This window comes from Spermophilus citellus (genome assembly GCF_964194105.1).
Source record: "Spermophilus citellus genome assembly, chromosome: 10".
In the NCBI taxonomy this organism is placed as follows: Eukaryota; Metazoa; Chordata; class Mammalia; order Rodentia; family Sciuridae; genus Spermophilus; species Spermophilus citellus.
The window spans coordinates 35,605,793-35,627,677 of record NC_138197.1 but is presented as its reverse complement, the minus strand read 5'-3'; the positions used below and the strand labels follow the sequence as shown (position 1 = coordinate 35,627,677).

General features: G+C 34.9%; 1 protein-coding gene and 1 pseudogene across 2 annotated transcripts; both read left to right on the top strand.

The window, feature by feature from the left end:
* Positions 1 to 7,711: 7,711 nt before the first annotated feature.
* Positions 7,712 to 18,840, top strand: LOC308658541 (killer cell lectin-like receptor subfamily B member 1; the record flags this gene model as incomplete). Its single annotated transcript, XM_081311296.1, has 6 exons — positions 7,712 to 7,796; positions 13,892 to 13,990; positions 14,670 to 14,744; positions 15,381 to 15,535; positions 15,904 to 16,019; positions 18,702 to 18,840. The coding sequence occupies 6 exons, from the start codon at positions 7,712 to 7,714 to the stop codon at positions 18,838 to 18,840; spliced, it is 669 nt and encodes a 222-aa protein (XP_081167422.1).
* A 652-nt stretch (positions 18,841 to 19,492) lies between these two features.
* On the top strand, positions 19,493 to 21,640 carry LOC308658174 (ribonucleoside-diphosphate reductase subunit M2-like; annotated as a pseudogene). Its single transcript has 2 exons — positions 19,493 to 19,556; positions 21,001 to 21,640. The product of its transcript is annotated as a ribonucleoside-diphosphate reductase subunit M2-like (transcript).
* The last annotated feature ends 245 nt before the right edge of the window (positions 21,641 to 21,885 follow it).

Sequence of the window (21,885 nt, the reverse complement as noted above, 5' to 3'; positions counted from 1 at the left end):
ATCCCAAGCTGGGTAATTTCTAAAGAACAGAAATTTATTTGTTACAGTTCTGGAAGCTTGTAAGTCCAAGATCAGGGTGCCAGTATTTGGTGTCTTGAGAGAGCCTTTTTGCTGCATCCTCACATGATGGAAGAGGTGAAAGACATGAGGGATAAATGACGTGACCTCACATGGCAGAAAACAGAAGGGCAAAAAGAGCCTAAACTACTTTCAGCCCTTATATAAGGTATTGCCATTCATGAAGGCAAGGTCCTTATGATTTAGTTTTCATGACTAGTTACTACCATAACGGGATTACATTTCAATATGAATTTGGGGTAGGATATATTCAAACCATAACAGAGAGAACCTGCTTTCAATTATTATTAGTATCTACCTAGGGGTGGTAATCCTGGCTCCTATGGTAATTCTATTTTTAGTTTTTTTTTCTTCAACATTCATTGGCTGATTTTTTATAGATGAATTATAATTATACATAATAGTGTATAGAAACACACTTTATTACTTCATGTTGATTTTGTGTTCTGTTATTATGGTTTGGATGTAAGGTGTTTCCCAAAGCTCATGTGTGAGATGAAGCAAGATGGTTTAGAGGTAAAATGACTGGGTTATGAGACCCTTTACCCAATCATCGAATTAATCCCCTGGTGGGATTAAGTGAATGGTATATGAAAGCAGATTGGGTGTGGCTGGAAGAGGTAGGTCTTTGGGGAGAGAGTGCCTTTAGGGTATATATTCTCTATCTGGCAAGTGGAGTCAGTCTCTCTCTCTCTCTCTCTCTCTCTCTCTCTCTCTCTCTCTCTCTCTCTCTCTCTCTTCCTCTCTCTGCTTTCTGATGTGATGTCTTAAGCCACTTCTCTTCACCATACTCTACTGCCATGATGTTCTGCCTCATCTTGAGCCCCTAGAAATGAAGTTAGCTGTCTATGGACAGAGATCTCTGAAACCATGAACTCCCAAGTAAACATTTTCTACTGCAAAATTGTTCTTGTCACAGTGATATTGTTGAATTTCTTCCTTAGTTCTTTTTTTTTTACACAGAAGTTTTTGTGTATGTGTATGTGAGTGAAATCTTTAGGGTTTTATAGGTGTAAGATCATCTCTGGTGATAGAGACCATTTTTTTTTTTTTTTGCAATCTTATGCCTTTTTATCACCTTGCCTAATTTCTCTGGATGGAACTTCTAGCACCAGGTTGAATAGATGTAGTGATAGTAGGCATTCTTGCTTTGTTTCTGCTTTTAAAGGGAAAGCTATCATTTTTACCATTAATATTAATTGTTAGCCTTTCATAAATGGTCTTTATTATTTTTATATGTGGTTATTTTTCCTAGTTTTTTAAATGTTTTCATGAAAATAAGTTTAAAATAAGTTCTCATGAAAATAAGTTTAAATTTGTTAAATCTTGTCCAATGGTGTTTCTTCATCAAAAAATATGTGATTTTTGTTCTTCATTCTGTTAATGTCATGTATTACATTGAATTTCATGTGTCAAAACATCTTTGCTTTCCAGGAATAAATCCCATTTTGCTCATGTTGCATAAGCCTTTATTAAGCTGCTGAATTTGGTTTGCTAAACTTTTGTTGAGTACTTATCCATCAGCATGGCTATGGTTTGGCTATGGTTTCAGTGCTCCTCAAATGTTGATATGTTGAAATTTAATACTCATTGCAAGAGGATTGGAGCTTAGTCCAACTATGATTTAGAAGTGGGCCATTCAGGGGATGAGTAAAATTAGACAAGTTCATCAGGGTGGAGGTTCCATGATTGTTAGTAGTAGCTTTATAAGAAGATGGAGGAGAACAGAAGAGACATATACAGGCACACGGTCTGCCTTTTGTCACATGATGCCCTGTTCCACCTGGATACTTTGTATCAAATGCAACCCTCCAATCTCCAGAAGTATAAGTCTCTTTGCTTTAATACTTATACAGTCTCAGATATTTTATTGTAGTAATAACAATGTAGTAACATATCCATTTATCATGGAAATTGGTCTGTAACTTCCTTTCCTTGTGGTGTCTTTGCTTGAATTTGTATCATATAATGCTGACCTCTTAGTACTACTTGGGAACATTCCTTCCTCTTCAATTTTTTTTTTTTTTTGGAAAATTTCAGGATGTTTGATGTTAATTTTTTCTTAAAAGTTTGGTTGATTTCTTCAGTGAAGCCATTTGGTCTAGTACTTTTCCCTTTGTGGGAGTTTTTCTTTATTGATTCAGTCTTCACACTAGTAATTAGTCTATTCATATAGTCTGTTTTCCATGTTCCATTCTTGGTAGTTTGTTTGTTTCTAAGAATTTTTTTCTTCTCATTTAACTTATCCAGTTTTTCACACAATTGTTCATATAATCCTTTATATTTCTGTGACATTTGTTCCAATATCCTTTTTTGTTTGTTTGTTTCTGATTGCAGTTGTTTGCATCTTCTCTTTTTTTCTCTTAATCAGACTGTAGCTAAAGGTTTAAAGCTTTTGTAGATTTTTTCAAAAACAGTCTCAATGTTGTTGATTTTTTTCTACTATTTTTTTCTATTCTGTTTATCTCCTTATTAATCTTTGTTATTTCCCCTGCTCCCTTCTCCTAAAATTGGGTTTAGTTTGTTCTTATTTTCTAGTTTCTTGAGTTGTAAACCAGTAAGTAGGTGTTCAAGATATTTCTTCTTTCTTTTAATCTGTCCCTTTACAGCTATGAACTTCCATTTTAACACTGTTTTTACTGCAAATGAATTTTGGTATATTGGGTTTTGATTACATTTGTCTCAAGTTATTTCCTAATTGACACTGTGACTTATTCTTTGATCCTTTGAATTCTTAAGGATGAATTATATTTTAAAATACTTTTATTAGTTATTAATGGACCTTTTTTATTTACTTATTCATATGTGGTGCTGAGAATTGAACCCTGTGCCTCACCACTGAACTACAACTCCAGCTCCAAGAGTGAATTATTTCAATTCTAAAAATTTGTGGAATTTCCACTTTTTCTTAAGCTATGGATTATCAGTTTACTTCACTATCCCTGGAAAAGGCACTTTGTATCATTTCAATTTTTTTTAATATTTATTTTTTTAGTTGTAGTGGGACACAATACCTTTATTTTATGTTTTATTTATTCTTATGTGGTGCTGAGGATTGAACCCAGGGCCTTGCACATGCTAGGCAAGTGCTCTACTGCTGAGCAACAACCCCAGCCCTCATTTCAATGTTTTTAAATTTGTTAATGTTCTTTCATGGCTTCATATACGCTGTATCCTGCAGAATGTTCTAGGTGCACTAAGAAAGAATGTATATTCTAGTGGTGGTGGTGGTTGGAGTATTCTGTACCTGTCTGATAGGTCCAGTTGGATCCTAGTGTTCTTCTAGTCCTTTATTTCCTTATTGATCTTCTGTCTGGTTCTTTTGTCAAGTATTGATTATGGGGTATTGGAATTTCCTTCTAGTATTGTATCTATTTCACTTTTTAATTCTTTTAAAATTAGCTTCATATATTCAGGAATCATAGTTTTGGTACCTAAGTATTCATAATTGACATTATTCTTAAGAAACTAGTCTTATTTTCCTTATCAAATGTCCTTCTTTGTCTTTTGTAATGGTTTTTATTTAGGTCATTTGCCTGATATTAATACACCAATCTTGCTCTCATTTTGTTACAATCCACATAGAATATTTTTTAATATTCAATATATTCTTAGGTCTAAAGTAAATCTTTTAGCATTTAATTGGATCTTGCTTTTTTATCCATTCAGCAAGCTTATGTCCTATGATTTTGAAGTTTTATTAACTTATATTTAAAGTAATTACTCATGGAAAAGGACATGTTCTGCCATTTTGTTCGTTTTGTGTAGGGTTGTGGCTTTTGTCCTCACTCATTTACTCTTTTACTGATATGCTTTATTGATTTTTTTGTAGTTATAGTCTTGAATTCTCTTCTTATTTCCTGTTGTTTATTCTACAGATAATTTGTGATTATGGTTGTGATTATTTAAATCATCCTAAAGATATAATATTCTGTTTTAAACTGATAGCAATTTAATCACATACAAACACAGTACATCTTTGCAGATCCACCACTCCAACACTTCATGTTATTGAAATTGCAAATTCTTTTATGTTGTACAGCATAAAATTATACTTCTTGTATAGTTTTCTCATTTGAAACTTCTATACCAAAATGATAATTGCATGGGTTATGATATTTGCTCATATTTGTAGTTTAATGGTTTTGTTTTGCTGCTTATTATTGTTTTGATTCCAAAGAATACTTTATCATTACTTTTGAAGCAGGTCTAGTAATAATGAACTCTCTCTCTGATTCTGTGTATTTGAAAAAGTCTTAATTTCTCCTTTATTTTGAGGGGTAATTTGCTGAACACAGTATTCTTGTTTGACATTAATTTGTTTTTCAGCACTTTGGATATATCGTCTGTATTGATTCATTTTTGGTTCCTATGGTGAAAAAACTGAGGTTGGGGAAAATATAAAGAAAAGAGGTTTTCTTATCCCACAGTTTGGGTGGCTGAAAGTCCAAGTTCAGGTGCTCCCATCAGTTTGGTCTCTGGTGAAGACCTTATGATGTACAGCATCACACTGTCTAGAGCATGAAGGTTTGTGTGTGTGTGTGAGGGGGGACACAAGCCAGCACTATGGATTTGAGGCCTATTTTTGTTTTCAATGAGAAGGAGGAGCCCCTGTATGAGGTTGTTCCCCCTAGTTTCTCTGCAGTATGGTGCATAGGAGAGGTGCATGACTGAGATGCCAATTGTCACAAGTTTCTCTGCTATTTTCTTTGTAATCTCTTCTTGATTTTTATGATAGGCTGGTGTTGTAACTTCCCAACCAGTCTTTAGACTTCTCACAGAGGTCTTCTTGTCTATATAGTGCCAATGCAGTGTCTCTGGGGGAAGAAGGTCTCCTAACTTCTTAGTGTGCCATCTTCTGATGTCCTCCCTTTCTTGTGTATTTTACAGCTTGAAGTTCATTCTCTTGACTCATAATTATCATTTGCTGGCTTTGTATTTTTACATTCTTGCTCAAAATTATTTCTTTACTTCTCTTATTTTTGTGGCCATCTACTGGTCTCTTTTATATTTTTTCACATCAAGAATTATATTGTTTATATTTAAGCTCCACATTTCTATATATGCCAACTCCTGCAGTTAACTTGGCCAAGTTCAGTATCAAAATAGGTTACCTGGTCAGAAACTGTCTTTATTATTCCTTGAGATACTTGACTTTACTTTATTTCATTGCATTAGAAAGCCAAAGATTACTTGTAATAGTTGCCATTTGAATTCTTTAGCTTTGATCTCATTTTGTGTGTATAATCCCTCCTTATATTTTATAGTGACAAGATCAAAATATTCTTAAATTCTGATATATTTTGCAATAAAATATTCATTTATGCAATTAGGAGCTCAAATGAATTTAATACAGGCTAGATAAATTCTCAAGGTGTGAATTCTCAGGAGGGATTTATTTTTAGGTGTGATCCATAATATGTTTCATGCTACATATGGATGAGTGAATTGGTTAATATTCCTAATTAGCTTACATTTTTGGAGCTTAGAGGCATTTGAAAACATCTGTCTGAATCTTCTGTTGAAGAACATTTTACCTTACATCAGTTATTCTTAATATATCCTTTGTAAATGCTTACAAGACACAGTCATGCTTCAGAACCTTAATTTGAACTTCAGTGTCCCAAATGCATTATTTTAGTCTCCTGACTAGATCCCCAAATTTCCAGTCACTCTACTGATTTTTCTAACCTATCCCTCATAAGTGTGGCCTATAAACAAGCTGAAATACTTGGAGTGATTTAGCATTCTCCACCTCAGTATAACAGTATATTGGGCTTATTTGGGTTTGTTTCACAACAAATATGCATTATTTGCAAGTTGATAGGTGATTCCTTTTTTAAACTATATTTTTGTTGTAGATGGACATAATATCTTTATTTTATTTGTTTTTGTTTTTAATGTGGTGCCAGGTATGGAACCCAGTGCCTTATGCACTGGGTAGACCCTCTACCACTAAGCCATAGTCCTGGCCCCTGGAAGGTGATTCTTATATTTCCTGAAGCTTGACAATTGTCCTATAAATACATAGAATTATTCTCTGTATTTGATCCATGTTTTAGTCAGCTTTGTGTCACTGTGGCCAACAGACCTAACTGGAAAAATTTAGAGAAAGAAAAGTTCATTTTGGTTCGTGACCTCAGTGGTTCAGTCCATGATTGGCTCCCTTCATAGTTCTGTGTCCAAAGAGAAGCAGAAGAATGTGGCAGAGAAAAGCTACTCAGTTTATGACAGCCAAAAAAGCAGAGAGAGAGAGAGAGAGAGAGAGAGAGAGAGAGAGAGAGAGAGAGATCTACTCATCAGGCACAAAAGGAGCACTCCTTGTGACCTTCATCCTCCAGTCACACTCTGACTGCCCACTGCCACCTATTTAGTCCATTCAAGTGGATTTATATACTGATTAGGTTATAGATTTTATAAACTTGAACAGTTATCCACTGAAGATTCTTGCATTGTCTCACAGTGAGCACTTAGGGGACACCTCATACTCAAACTTTACACTGTGCCATAACTCCTAAAAATCTTAAAAATTCGGATGAGGTATATAGCAGAACCATTGTGCTATCATAAGTAAAATGACTGCCTATTATCAAGTAATAAGATAGTTGAAAACCTTTTCAATTGAATCATTAAAAAGTGGGTTGTGAGACACTCACACATCTCATTTAATAATGATCCATAATGATATTTAGGGAACAAGTGTGTGCCCCACAACTGACAAAATAAACATTTTCAGCTGTTTACAGGATCCTTCCTGTATTCTGGGGTTCAAGGCCTGAAGACTGCTTTCACCATCAGGTAATTTTGTGAACCTAATATAATTCTGTTCTGATCACAGAAAATGACTTTGGGGAAATACTCGAGTTTCCTCTTCCTTTTCATTGTAATGTAAGAAAGTCCGATTTGCTGGCATTTAAGTTCCTGCTCTAAGGCTCTAGGCCTGAAAATCCTTGTTGTAGTTGAAAAATGCCACAGACTCAATTCTCTAATTCTGAGAGATTTCAAATCCTTATCCTCATGTGGAGATTTATTAATCGATGTGTGCCTTTAGAACTAAGTTAAGAGGATTCTGTTGATCTTCTTCTCATTACTTTTTCTGTTGTATTATTAATAATTCTTTCCCAAATTGGTAGCTTCACTTTTTTGTATGTCATAAGTTTCTTTGGGGCACATATATTTTAGAAATACTATAGAACTTCAGTTCAATTCAAATAGTATTATGGATTTTTTTGGTATGAATTTATGTACTTAGTATTAGGCATTATTTATCTTAATTGCTTAGTACTTGGGGAATATCTTTACATTTGAATTTTACATAAGTGCCTCATTTGCTTCACTCTGGGCTTGGCCCCCAAAATAGTGGAACAAGAATAAAGAAGCCTTTCCAGAATTTTGTTATAGAACAGACCAATTATTTAAAAAGATAGATTATACATGTATAAGTAAAGTGGACACCAGTAAATGGATTAGCTCAATAGTTTATAGTGAAAACCCTCAAAGAGAAGTATGGGGGGTGGGGACATAATAGAGACAGCAAAGCATTCAGATAGGGCATTTCCTTTTCCTGAACTTGCCTCATAGAACTTCAATCTTGCCCTTCTACACAAATTTGTTCCATATTCCCCAGTCTGCAATGGACAGACAGGTGGTATATGCTGATTTAAACTTATCCAGGGGCCAAGACCCTGAAAGGTCTGTACCTCTATCTCTTCCCCAAGGTAAGTGGCTTTATGTCTCCTTTTGACTTTAATATAATCAGAGTTAGATTTTTCTTTTACGTTTATGGTTTTAAGTTATTTCTGGAAAGAAAATCAGTTTTTCTATTTTAGTGTTAGGTGTAGTATAGTTTGCTTGTAGATAATGATTTTGGACAAAAAAAAAGCGTGTAAATTTCTTTTATCAAGGTATTCAGCATGAAATATGATCCTGTGGCTTATGGAGTCTGAGATGAATGACCCTAAAACATAACATTTTACATATATGAGCAAAAGAAAGTTTTAAGAGAGACATTGTAAGCTTGCTGTAATAGCATCTTAGATTATTCTAAATCCTGCTACAAAATAATAATCCTATAATTAAGTTGCAGTGCAGTTCCATCTATAGCATTTCTGTCCGTATGCAAAGTTCAGACTTAGTAATTAACACCCTCTTCCTTCCAAAGAGAAGAGAGATAGTCATATTCAAGATCAAAGACTTGAATTATAATTCCAACCCAATAGTTTCTAACTTGAAAAGTATAACAACTTAAATGGTCACAAGATACTGGAGCATATTAGTAACAACAAGCCCATTTAAATTTTGTGAAAATTGGCACACTTCTTTATGTCAGGGGATTTAGTAATCTTAGTGAAAGAAATAGAAAGGCTAATGAGACATAATATATGATGGCTTGACCTGGGGACACATGAGGAGGCTAGAAACTGAAGCAGAAAATGTGTATAAAATTGCCGTGATGTAGTATTACCTTCTGCAGTCTAGTTTAATTTATTGACATCAATAACATTACAATTGATTTCCAAGTTGATATTTATTTCATATTATGGCAGTCATATGAATCATAATTTTTAGTAATTCTTGTTATAAGTTTGAAAGTATTAAATTATCAAAACTTTAAGTCATGAAGAAGAAAATCTTACAGTCATCAAACAAGTCGCACTATAATCAACACTTGGAGTAAGAGGAAATCAGAAGATTTTGATAACTACAGGGAGAAAATGAGTGAGCCAGGCATTTTTTTCTGATGGGACAAATCAAGTCTCTGTTTTCCTCTGTTCAGGCATGGGAAAAGTGGGTTAGTGGGCTTGTTTAAAGGGGGATCAGAAAATGAATTCAACATAGAGAAATGTTTTGAGGCTTTGTCCAAACATTACCTTTTGTAATCTTGGAAAATTTGTCTACTCTGATTACAATTGTTCTCATACAAAATATCACCCTGAATATAAATCTCAAAAAAAAAATAGTAGAATAAAACAGAGCAAACGGTGTGACTATAGAATACCGAAGTGATAGTGTGAAGATTGTTGTATTATGGACTCTTTGGCTAAACTGTTCGTGTTGTGGTAAATGTGTAACACAGTGATGAGGTAGATCAAGGCAGTCAAGGAAACCAGAAAGGGAGAGGTGAGCAATGACCTGTTTCACTTGTGGTCAAGTGGCCAAAAAGGCTTTATGTATCAGAAAAAAGCGTAAAAGTTATGGAAATTGCCTCTAGAGATTATTTATTCATTCACAAAGAAGTATCTGCACATGCCAAGAATGCTCTAAACACTAAGGACAGGGAAGAAAACAAGATAGAGAATTTTTTTTGCCACACACCGTTTCTATTACCCTGGAGGTATGCAAACAATAAACAAAAGCCAAAGTCTGTGTAGAAGACTGGATGGTGTTAAGTGCTAGTGAGAAAAAAAAGTTTCAAGTGCAAATTAGTATTTAGGTTTTTGAGATGGTGTCACAGAAAACACAAAATTTATTAACAACCTGCACTAGAAGATGATATGGAAGTCAAGATCTGAGGAAAGTGAGGGACAAAGCCATGCTCTGGGACAAAAGCCTTCCAAGAAGTTGGATGAGCAAATGCAGAAAACTTGAGATGAGAACACACATGTTCATCAAGTAGGAGGAATATGCAGGCAGCATATATGAGCAGATGGAGAGAAAATCAGGTAATGCTGACCCACATTGAAGAGGAATTTTCAAACCATTTTGTATACTCAGGTATGCTAGATGGAAAGCTATTTAAAGGTTTTGAACAATGGATATGATATAATATACTATTTATACCAAATACAAATTAGCCCTAAGCAGGTACCTTCAGGTAACTAAAGTTCACCTGGCCTCTTCCAGTGCTCAGCTGTAACTTCATTAAATTTAATCTCAGCAGAAACTCTTACTACCAGAGAGCAGGAACAAGATACTCCACTTGATTTCATAAATTTTAGCATGAATGAATAACACAATTTAAAAGTCACTTAAGTTGCCCTATTTTTTTAGACAAAACAAAAAACTACTGTTGATTGAACAGTTACAATGTCCCAGACTCTAGACTTAGAATTTTAGAATTATTTTATATAATTTTCTACAATATCTGTGATGTAGGTATTATCCAATTTTACAAGTGAGAAAATTTGTGGTTTATGAAGATTGAACATATTGTCTCAAATCTCAGGTCTGCTAGATTTGGAAAAAAAAAACTCTGTTCTTAGTCAATTCTAGACTAAGGTGATAAGCATTAGTGTAATGATCGTATGAGATTTTCTTCATTATGCAAACAAACTTGGAGTTCCAAGGAGAGATGAGTAAGGAAGAAAAAAGACAGAAATGTAAAATACTATACTTATATAAAACAAGAAGAAAATCCATCCTAGTGCTATTTTAGGCTTATTCACTGGGTTGAGTCACTCTGGGTCACAATAGCTTTTATTAGAAATTCTAGACCAGTACTGGCTCTGGGGCCTTGGAGTCTCCTCCAGTTGTCTACTCCAATCCCCACCTCCACTTATTCAACAGGTGCCAAATAGTGCCAGATGATAACTTAGATTCCACTTCTGTGAGTCTAATGTAATGTTTCCTTCCATAGCATTCCTATGTCATATTTTAAGTCTACAGCCATTCCTCATCATCCACAGAGGACTGATATGAGAATCCCTGTATATACCAAAATCTGTGGATGCTCAAATCACATTTAAAATGTTATAGTATTTGTATACATCTTATGTGCATATTCTTGCATGCTTAAGTTATATCAGATTACTTACAGTAACTAAGATAATTTAAACATTATTTAAATAGTTGCTAAGGTGCATTGTTTAGGGAATAATGACAAGGAAAAAACAGATATATATTTCCAGAATGGGTGCAATGTGTTTTGCCTGTGATTTTTTTTTTTTAAGAGAGAGTGAGAGAGAGAGGGAGAGAGAGAGAATTTTAATATTTATTTTTTAGTATTTGGCGGACACAACATCTTTGTATTGTTATGCTCGAATTCAGGACCCCCAAAAGACTACCAGAGACCCAAGATCGATGTAAGCAGCAAAGAGGTGTTTATTGCGAGCTAGCTCGGTCCTCCGTGCGCACACACAGCAACTGGTGATGCTGAGAGGCCCCGAGCCCAGGGTTTACAGCAGTTTTATACATTCTTTGGAGAAGGCAGGGACCCCCACATACATCATAGCATCTCTTAGCAAATCATCACACACCGTGTGAAAATCAAATAACAACTCTAAAACATGATTAGCACATTCACTGGCGGGAACAAGTTGGGTAGGGGTGATTGGTCAGTACAAGAGGGGGATTCATTTGAACTGATTGGTTTAAATTGTGAGGATGTAGCAAGGGGAGTACGTGCCAAACTGCAGGGCTTCTAGTTTAGATACTGGTCACCACACCTAGGTGGGGGCCATCTGGAATTTCAGATTCGTGGTTATCTTGGCCTATCTTAGGTGATCACCATCTGTGGCTTTTCTGTAGTGTTTTCCTGACTTTAGGACTACAGTAGGTCAGAGGTTAAGTTTCAGAGCAAAATGAGATCCCAAGCAGAATGAGATTGCTTAGGTCTTTCAGTATGTGGTGCTGAGGATGGAACCCGGCCGCATGCATGCCAGGCGAGCATGCTTGAGCCACATCCCCAGCCCATGGCCTGTGAATATTTTTGATCTGTAGTTATTTGAATGTGCAGATATGAAACCCAAGGATAAGGGGGACGATTGTACTAAATTCTGTTTCTTTGAGAACATTTAAAAAAAAAGCTAACTCATGTGTGTGAATGTCATAACTTTAATAGGAGAAATCATTAGTGTTTGTGTGCAATCTGAGTTATACAACTCAATTTCCCCCAGTGGCAGTATTTAAAAAAAAAAGTAGAACTTGCCATATAGGGCTTTTTGGAATATGTAATGTAATGAGAACAAAAGACAGTATTATACATATTGGATGTTGAAATTTTTTAACATTTAACTCAAAGCAGGTAATCATCTACACTAAGAAATATTAGAAAAATAGAAAATGTATATGTTGACAGCTAAAGATAAATTAGAAACTTTTACTTCTAGTGATCTTGGTCCCAATAATAATTTTAAAAAGCAATATATAAAGGAACTTATGAAATACATTATAAATCAAAACGAGGAGATCTTACAATTAAATCACATAAAGGAGGTATTTAAGTCTAAGTTTGAACAGAATAGCTTAGACAGAAACTATCAGAATCATTTCCTGCTAACTTTCCAAGCGGTATCCCAGTGTTTCTCTATATTTGTATTTTTAAAATAAGCCCCTCTTTATTGTTTTTCCCTATGAAATCCATGTTTTCAACATTGTCTTGAAGCAATATAAATTGACATTAGATTAATTTATAATCACATTTCATAAATTAATTAATATAATCTCAATGTCTGATAAACATGAGCTATTATATAGTTATTGATATGATTACTTAGAAAAACAAAGATGTCGGGTATTTTGTTTAGACCATGCAATGCTTTAGGCATAAGTACATGTTACATTTAACAACTGCAGTCTCTCCTTATCTGTAGATTTGCTTTCTGCAGTTTCAGTTTCCTGTGGTCAACATTGGTCTAAAAATGTTAAGAAAATTCCAGACATAAACAATTCATGTTTTAAATTGCATGTTGTTCTCAGTAGCAGGATGAAATCTTATACCATCCTTCCCCTGGAAATGAATCACACCTTTGTGACCCACCTGTTAGTCACAGTTCTGGTGTTCAAATTACCCTCATCTCAATTGTGGCCTCCAGATGCAAAAGTAGTGGTGTGAACAATTCAGTTGTACTAAAGACAAGCCATAAAGAGCTTCTTATAAATGGTATTGTGAAAGTCCTCTAATTAAGGCAAGAACAAATATCTTATTCTGATGTTGCTGATTTGTATAATAACAAATCTTCTACCCATGAAATTGTGAAGAAGGAAAGAGAAATTCAGCTGGTTTTGCTTTCTCATTTTAAACAGCAAAAGTTACAGCTATAATGTGTGGTGAGTGCTTGGTTAACATGGAAAAGTGAGTGTGTGTAAAAGACAGTGAATAGAGATCTTGTTACTGTTCATAGTTTCAGACATCCTTGAAGGGGCTTAAAATATTCCCTCAGATAAGGGGGACTACTGGAGTTGAAATACTGAAAATAATGTCCTCACTAACAAAATATTCTTCCTTGAATGCCGTACGTTTGGAAAGATTTGGAGATGACTATTCTAGAACAGTAAAGCAGAATGGAATTATTGTATATCATCAGTACCTAACATAGTACTTGGCACTAAATGGAGCCTCAGAAACTATATTTTGAGGGCTACAGTTGTGACTTAGCAGTAGAGTGCTCGCCTAGCATGTGCAAGGCCCTGGGTTCAATCCTCAGCACCATATAAAAAAATAAATAAATAGACTACAGGTATTGTGTTCAACTACAACTAAAAAGTAAATGTTCTCCTTAGAATGCTTTGACTTTCTGGCTACAATAGCATATGCAATTTATTTTTGTATAGCGCTTGGAAATTTTCAAAATGTCTTCACATCTATCATATTTGATTCTCATACTAATCCTTTATATAGAAAATATGTGCAAGTCTTCCTGTTTTATCAATGAGCAAACTCTCATTCGGATCTAAGAATCTATCCTGTGTAATACTACTTTGAAGATGGTTGATAACGGTTCTTTCCTGCCCCAAATACTCAACTTATATCTCATGGTTTATATGTTGGATTATACAAAGCACCACTTTTGATTTTTGTGCCAGATGTCCTCAACCTAATTTGCCAAGTTTTTTTTTTTTGTTTGCTTGTTTGTTTGTTTGTTTTAATTTCCAGATGTCTCTCAGGTTGCACCTTGGCACCAACTGGCTTGGAAATTTGGCTGTGCTGGGATAATTCTTCTTCTCTTGAGTGTGATTGGGTTGAGTGTTCTAGGTAAGTGAAGCAAGGTATTTGCTTCAGAATATCTACTCTATCTCCATCATAAATATAGGTGTATCTTATCATTATTTGGCTATTGTAAATTTATTGAAAGATGAACAAAATGAAAATTTACAAGACAACGCTTTGCCCATTTAGCCCATGTTCACACTGGAAACTTCACATTTCACATCTCTCTTTCTAATTATTCTGAGCATCATTATGTATATTACCCCATAATTGTGCTCCAGTAACGGTTGTGACCCAAAGATTGTGATAACAAAGAAAATTAAAAATTCTGATTATGTACCTTTTATTAAGTACCTACTTAATTCCAGATGGCAGCAGACAAGCCCTCCCTTGGAAATAGCACAATTACACTCATTCTGAAGATGAGAGAGTTCAGGCGACAGTATAAGCAATTTAACAGTTTTAAGTAATTCCCTTAAGCAGACTTATCTAGTAGATAATATGGAACCTAATATCTGCAGGAGTTCACTTGTTTTGTGTTTTTATCTTGTTTATTTATGTATGCTGTCTCCAAACTAGAACCCTTGGTTACCACAATACAGTTGGTTTCATCTGTTCACATTAGTTTGTTGAAATAACCTAGCTTCCTTAAAGTGATGACATATCCATTCCACCACAGATTTGGGTATCTACCCTCTTAATGTATTTTCCCTTTATTTACTAGTGATATCCTTAATACAAAAATCACCAATGGAAAAGAGCAGTGTGGATATTCAAGAGAAGAGGAATTATACAACAGGTAATATTGTGCCTTGAATTTCCTAAGAATAACAGCTAATAATCAAGAGTAAAACTAAAACAGATTCATGGACAAAGAGAGCACCAATCGATAACAGTGAGGAGTGTGTGTGGATGGGGAAGAGATAAGGAAAGGAGGACATTCCAGAAACCATAAAAAGAACAGGCAAAGGGCTGGGGATGTGGCTCAAGTGGTAGCGCCCTCGCCTGACATGCGCAGGGCGCTGGATTCGATCCTCAGCACCACATAAAATAAAATAAAGAAGTTGTGTCGATGGAAAAAATTAAAAATAAATATTAAAAAGTTCTCTCTCTCTCTCTTAAAAAAAGAACAGGCAAAAACTCCCCCACCAGATTCTTCCCCGCTCTGGGACCCCTTCTCTTTGGAGAAGTCTATCTCTGTATCTCTGTGGCTTTTGTAATAAATCTACTTCTTGTTTGCTACCTCTGTGTCCTGTTCTTCAATTCTTTGCTGAACAGAAACAACAAACCCAGCACCCTTAGATGGTAATAGTCATAATCAAAGACTTCTGAGTATTTATAACAACTCGTATATGTGCTGTTTGGGGTGCAGCAGGGACAGATTAGAAATACTTATTAGAAATACTTACTTATTTCTTCTTTGTTTTTACTATAGAGACACCACGTCAGTTACAGTGCCCTAAACATTGGCTTCAGCTCCAAGATAAATGCTTCACTAATTTTAGTTCTTCCAAAACTTGGAATGACAGTTTAGCTGACTGCTCCCAAAGAGAATCCATTTTGCTGCTCATCCAAGATCAGGAAGAATTGGTAAATTGTTAATTAAAATTCTTTATATAACTTAACACCTTTTAAAGACTGCATCAATACAGCTGGACTTCAGCCAAAGTTTCTGTGTAATGCAAGTGGAAACTTTGACTTCAAGAAGCTCATAATTTGGGAGACTGAACAGTCATATAACAATTTAATATAATATAATAAATTCAAAATAAATAGAAATATATGTAGAGAGAAATATCACAAAGAAGAAAGAAATAACTCATTGGGGAGTTGGGGAATTAGGAAAGACTTCAGAGAGGAGGTGATCCTTGAACTAGATTTTAGGGGATAAGAAGAATACAAATCATGGTTAGATAAGCAGGTTCAATAGTAAGTCACATATTTTGTTTCAATTATAGAGATTCATACAGAACCTGATAAAGAATGAAGGAATTCTGTATTGGATCGGACTAAATTTTACATTATCAGAGAAGAAGTGGAAGTGGATAAATGGCTCTTTATTAAATCATGACATGTGAGTATTAGGTGAGCTCATTTGAATATGTAGTTCACATCAGATTCACATTGCAAAGTAGTAACATTAATGAATATTGAAGACTGAATTTTATAGTTTTAATTTGGCTTAGACATTCTCCATAGGTTCAAAATAGGCTGGGAAGATGAATAACTCCAAAGTTGATTAGAAAATACTATGTATGAAAAGACCCAGCCCTTTATAAGAACATATGTTTGCATCTGCAATGGAGTGTTAAAGGACAAGGACTAACTCTTTGGGAAGGATACATAAATTTCTTTGAAATGTCTCCATGGAGACTATTGGCACATAGAATTTACAAAGCAGTATTTTTTAAATTGTGATGGAAAAGCATCATAGTGGATCATGATCCAATTCAGTAGGTCCCAACCAACATAGAAAAAATAAAAGACTATAAAGGAAAAAATAATAAATATCAGAGTATAGAACTTAGATGCATGACAGGGACTACCTGCATTGAGGCAAACATTATAGTATATTATAGTATAGTATATTATAGTATATTATATTATATAGTATATAGTATATTTAGACAGTTATTTTGGGGAATGTGATAATATATGCATAAACCACAAAGAAGCCAATTGTTATTTTCTCTTAAGTATCTCACTTTTTAATTGAATAACATTGTCAAGAGAGCCTTCAGTGTTAAATACATGTTTTTAACAGAATTCATGGATAGTTGTATAGCAAAGAGCAGAGTATTCTTTTCTTTCACAAGCAAAAGCACGTAGGGATCCAAACAAGTTTCTGTAAGGAACATCCAATGAGTTTTTCTCAAGAGATGATATTGAGTGTTAGTTTAGTGAATCTTGAACAATTTAATTAAATTTGCATACTTTCAGACTTAAAATATATTTTTTAATCATTCAGGTTTATGTAAAATACAGTGCTAATATATTAAGTATTGACAATATTAAACATTAAAAAGAATGTTGGCTTAATTGGCAAATTTTGACATTATAGAGCCTATCTTATAAAACATTTTTTGAATATTAGATTTTAAAATGAAGATTATTAAAAAATAACCCTTTTGAAAAAGAAAATATATATATATATCTGTTTAATCAAATCTATGCTGATTTTTCATAATGTTTTATGAGGCTTTTTTCTATACTTTATTTATATTGAAATTAAGTTTGAGTTGGATATGCTGGCACACAACTGTAATCCATGTTACTTGGGTAGCTGAGAAAGTTCAAGGCCAGCCTCAGCAACATACAAGACCCTGTCTCAAAATAAAAGTTCTGGGAATGTAGTTTAGTAGTTAAAGTCCCTTTAAAAAGATATTAAATTTGACTTCATTATTTATCTTTTTATACATAATAAGGATTGATTTTGATTCATTAAATATAGTTAGTGTGTGTGTGTGTGTGTGTGTGTGTGTGTGTGTGTGTGTGTTTAACTGGGCTATGATATAAAAGGCTTATTTCATTGTAGCCTTAGTAAAAATAAGATTTGAAAACATATAAGTGTTTGTGAAGAAATATATGCAGTGGATGGATTAAATTCATTTGAGCCTCCTACTTTAGCCTGAGGATAAAATTGGAGGCTTTGAGATGTAGTCATCAGGTCCACCTTAGAAGCCATCATGGTACACTAAAAGGGGATTCAGTTAAATTCTGAATTGATTTCAACTTTCCAGAACCTTGTTTTCAAATAAAGGGAAAGAAAGGAGAGGATAATATATTTCCATAGAATTATTTGGGAATTAAAGAAGGTAATGTCTGAGAATTCATCAGACATCTGGTTAGGGAAGGACCAGCAAGCCATTGAGGGCCTTTTGAAAGAGAGTCATTGACTTGGCCAGATTGGCCTTAAAGAATTTACCCCCCAAACTGAAGAAATACTTCAAAGGATGTGAGACATAAAATCTAGGGCATGTTTCCAACAGTCCAGTTAAGGAAAGTTCACAGTTTGACCAGAAAGCTGGCACTGGAATAAATCAGATTAGCTGCTCAGGCCCAATGGGAACATGAAGAAGAGGAACAAAGGAGAAAAACGAAAGCCATGATGGAGCCCTGACCACTGCCTCTACCACCTTCTGTTTGAGACAAGCATAAGTGAGCCTTAAATTCACCTCTCCCTTGCAGCCAACCCCATATTAGCCCTTCCCATTGTTCAAATGTTATTCTCATCCCCACCTACAATAAACCACAATATCCACTGTTGTTGGAACTAAAGTAGGTTGAAGCACATATCCACCAACCTCTGCTTGGAATGAGGATGAAAGGAACCCTGACTACATGCACATGAACTGTATCTCCATTCCCCTGCATCCACTTCTATAGACCTTACATAGTCTTTCTTCATCAGGTCTCAGTTACCAAAACAGACTTTTGTTTTAGCATTGTCATACATTTATGTTTCATCTCAGTGCCTCACCCAAACATGTTGTTAGAACCCATTTATTTAAGAAAACTGAGGATCAGTGAAGTCAAGAGACTTCATAGAATGTACTATAGAATTGGGAGGTTTAATTCCCAGTTTCCAAAGGTTCTATATATATGTCTGTGTTTGGTCTCAAGTTTCTTCTTAGAAGGTTTCTTTCCAAGTGAAGATGAAGTTCCAGAGATTTATATTAACTTTATCTTAAAATTTTATATTATTATGGTTTAGAAAATCCCAAACAGTAAGAGAGGTTTTTCTTTTTCTCCTCAGATTAAAAATTTTGGGTGAAAATAAAGAAAATAGCTGTGCTGCTATCTCAAAGATGAAAGTATTTTCTGAGACCTGTAATTCAGAAAACAAATGGATCTGTGAAAAGAAACTAAAACCTGTCAGAAATAAAGTATCTTGACTATGAAGCCCATCTCAATTTCTCTACTTTCCATTACAGATCTCTGTGATTTTAATTCTGTGTATTGTACAAACTGTAGATTTAGAGGCATAAAGTGAACAACTGCAGAGAATTCTAAAACTATCCGGAATCTTACAGAATGTCCAATCCATGCATTCTGTAAGTGAAGAAAAAAGACAGAGACATATTTTAAGATATAGTGATATTCTATGGAAAGCAGACCAGGACAGCTGAAAGGAAGTGAATTTTAATCCTGAAGAGAAAGTGTGGCCTTTGCTAATCCCTCTAAGCCTCAGATCAGATGAGGTTTAGTAAATGATTCCTAAAGTCCTGTGCAACTCTCATAGTCTGTCTTATTCTGTACTATATCACACAACTGAGTTGTGGAAGAACATGATGAAAATCCTTTCTCTTAACTCTGACACCAGATCCGTAAATAAAGGGGTCTGGGAAGGGGTCCACTATAGTCTGGATGTCCCCTTCAAAACTCTTGCTGAAATTTAATTGTCATTGCAACAGTATTCAAAGGTAAGCCCCTTAAGAGATTAACCCATGCAGGCTCCACCATCACCAATTAGCTTAATTCTGTTACCATGGGAGTGGTTGTTAGGAAAGTGAGCTCTCTCCATGTGGTGCCCTCCACCATGTCATGATGCAGCAAGAAGCCCTCACCAAGTGCTGGCACCTTGGTATTGGAATTCTCAGCCTTCAGAACTGTGAGAAATAACTTCTTCTCCTCTTCATGTTCTGTTATAGCAACAGAAAATGGACTAATACAGGTTTTCGTCTCTTCTCACCCTTCCACAGGCCTTCCCATTTTAATTTTCTAAACACTTCCTTTCTTCCACATCTCCTTCTTTCCATGGCTCACAAACTATACCCCAAATGTAATCATATCTTTCATTATTCTAATACAAAAATAAATGACATGTTTTCTTCAGCTCTTCAGTTGGGTGAATTAAAGTAAAACCACAAAGAATTGTTTATTTTTTTAGATCCCTTGAATGTTCACTTTTCTAAAAATATGCACATTTTCCTATGGAGACAAGTAATGATATTGAATTTACTATAAATTAATAAAACTTCTGTAAAAGTAGACATATACTTACCCTGAACATTCAATGCCAAATTGAATTATACAAATTCAAGTAGTATAATGACCAAAATATCTTGATTTTATTTCCCAAGATTGAAAATTTATAATACTTATTAATATGTTTTGACAGGTCATAAGTATATTAAAATCTAAGTATAATTTATCTTATGAAAATTACACAGGAAACAAACTATTTAGGAAAACATCTTAAGTGAAAACATCATTATAAAACAAAACAGCACATAATAATAGTGATATTTTAAAGTTTATGACACCTCTGGAATAAGATCTGTAAGAACACTAACAGAATAGAAATCTGAAGAAATGTTTCCATAACTGACAATGTGCAATCACACCTCTTGGAAAGGTGATCATAATAACATTCTAAAATGATTCAGGATAAGACTCTGTAAGTCCATTCATTTAGCTCAGAATTTATTCCACACATTGACCTTTTTAACTCCCTTCTTAGGACTAAAGGCAAATGGATCGAAAGCATATATCTATAAGATAAAGTTTTCCAGTGAAGCTAACCTAAGAAGTTAAGTAACCTATCACTGTCATTTCTATTTCAGTGTTAAATAATTAACTAAATTAATATTGGATACTATACTGCTGTGATCCCCTCAAACAATAAAGTAAGTAAAACTCAAACTATAAATGAAGTAAAATCTACATGACTTTCATGTCCAACCATCTCTAAGTAGGTTTAAAAACCATTAGGAGAAAATATTTGGCTGCAGTATTTGAGTAAATGTTCATTGAAATGAATTGGAACTCTAAGTCTCAAGGATAAGAGATACTTAGTATGGCACTCAAGGGAACACTTTACAGTGTTGGTGGGAATGAAAACTGATATAGCTTTCATAAGAAATGGTATGGAATTTCTTCAAAAAAAATATTAAAAAGTGAACAACCAAATGATCCAGCAGTTCCACTCATGGATATAAAAGAAAAATCTGAGATGCACTAAACATAATCATAAAGGCTGGTAGATTGAAGGTGGAGGAGATAAGGGAAGGGTCGGGGTCCTGCTTAGCCACTTCGGTCACTGCTGTCTCCAGGTCTGCTACCGCCTTACCATGCTCTCCTTATTGACACTTACATTAAAGACTCCAAAGAAAGGGAATTTCTCTTCAATGCCATTGAAACAATGCCTTGTGTGAAGAAGAAAGCCGATTGGGCCTTGGGTTTGAGTGGGGACAAAGAGGCTACCTATGGAGAACGTGTTGTAGCCTTTGCTGCTGTGGAGGGAATCTTCTTTTCTGGCTCAAGAAACGAGGACTAATGCATGGCCTCACATTTTCCAATGAACTTATTAGCAGAGATGAGGGTTTACACTGTGACTTTGCCTGCCTGATGCTCAAACACCTGCTGCACAAACCATCAGAGCAGAGAGTAAAAGAAACAATTATCAATGCCTTCAGGATAGAACAGGAGTTTCTCACAGAAGCCTTGCCTGAGAAGCTAATTGGGATGAATTGCACTTTGATGAAGCAGTACATTGAATTTGTGGCAGATAGGCTTATGCTGGAGCTGGGCTTTAACAAGGTTTTCAAAGTAGAAAATCCATTTGACTTTATGGAGAATATTTCACTAGAAGGGAAGACTAACTTCTTTGAGAAGGGAGTAGGCGAGTATCAGAGAATGGGAGTGATGTGGAATCCAACAGATAATTCTTTTACCTTGGATGCTGACTTTTAAATGAACAGAGGATGTGCTTTTATTTGGCTGATTTTCCCCCCTCCCTTATCACCTACCCCCCATCCCCCCAAATCAGCTAAAATGAATCCACCAGCTACACCATTGTCCACACGTTGATTAATGGCATCTAAAAAACTGTGCAGCTACCTCAGAATCCTTGTTGGCTTTTGCAAGCAGCTGTCCAGCTTCAAAGCACTAATGATGACGATCCCGGCTTCCAAGTGAGGGACCCTCAAGCAAGCCTG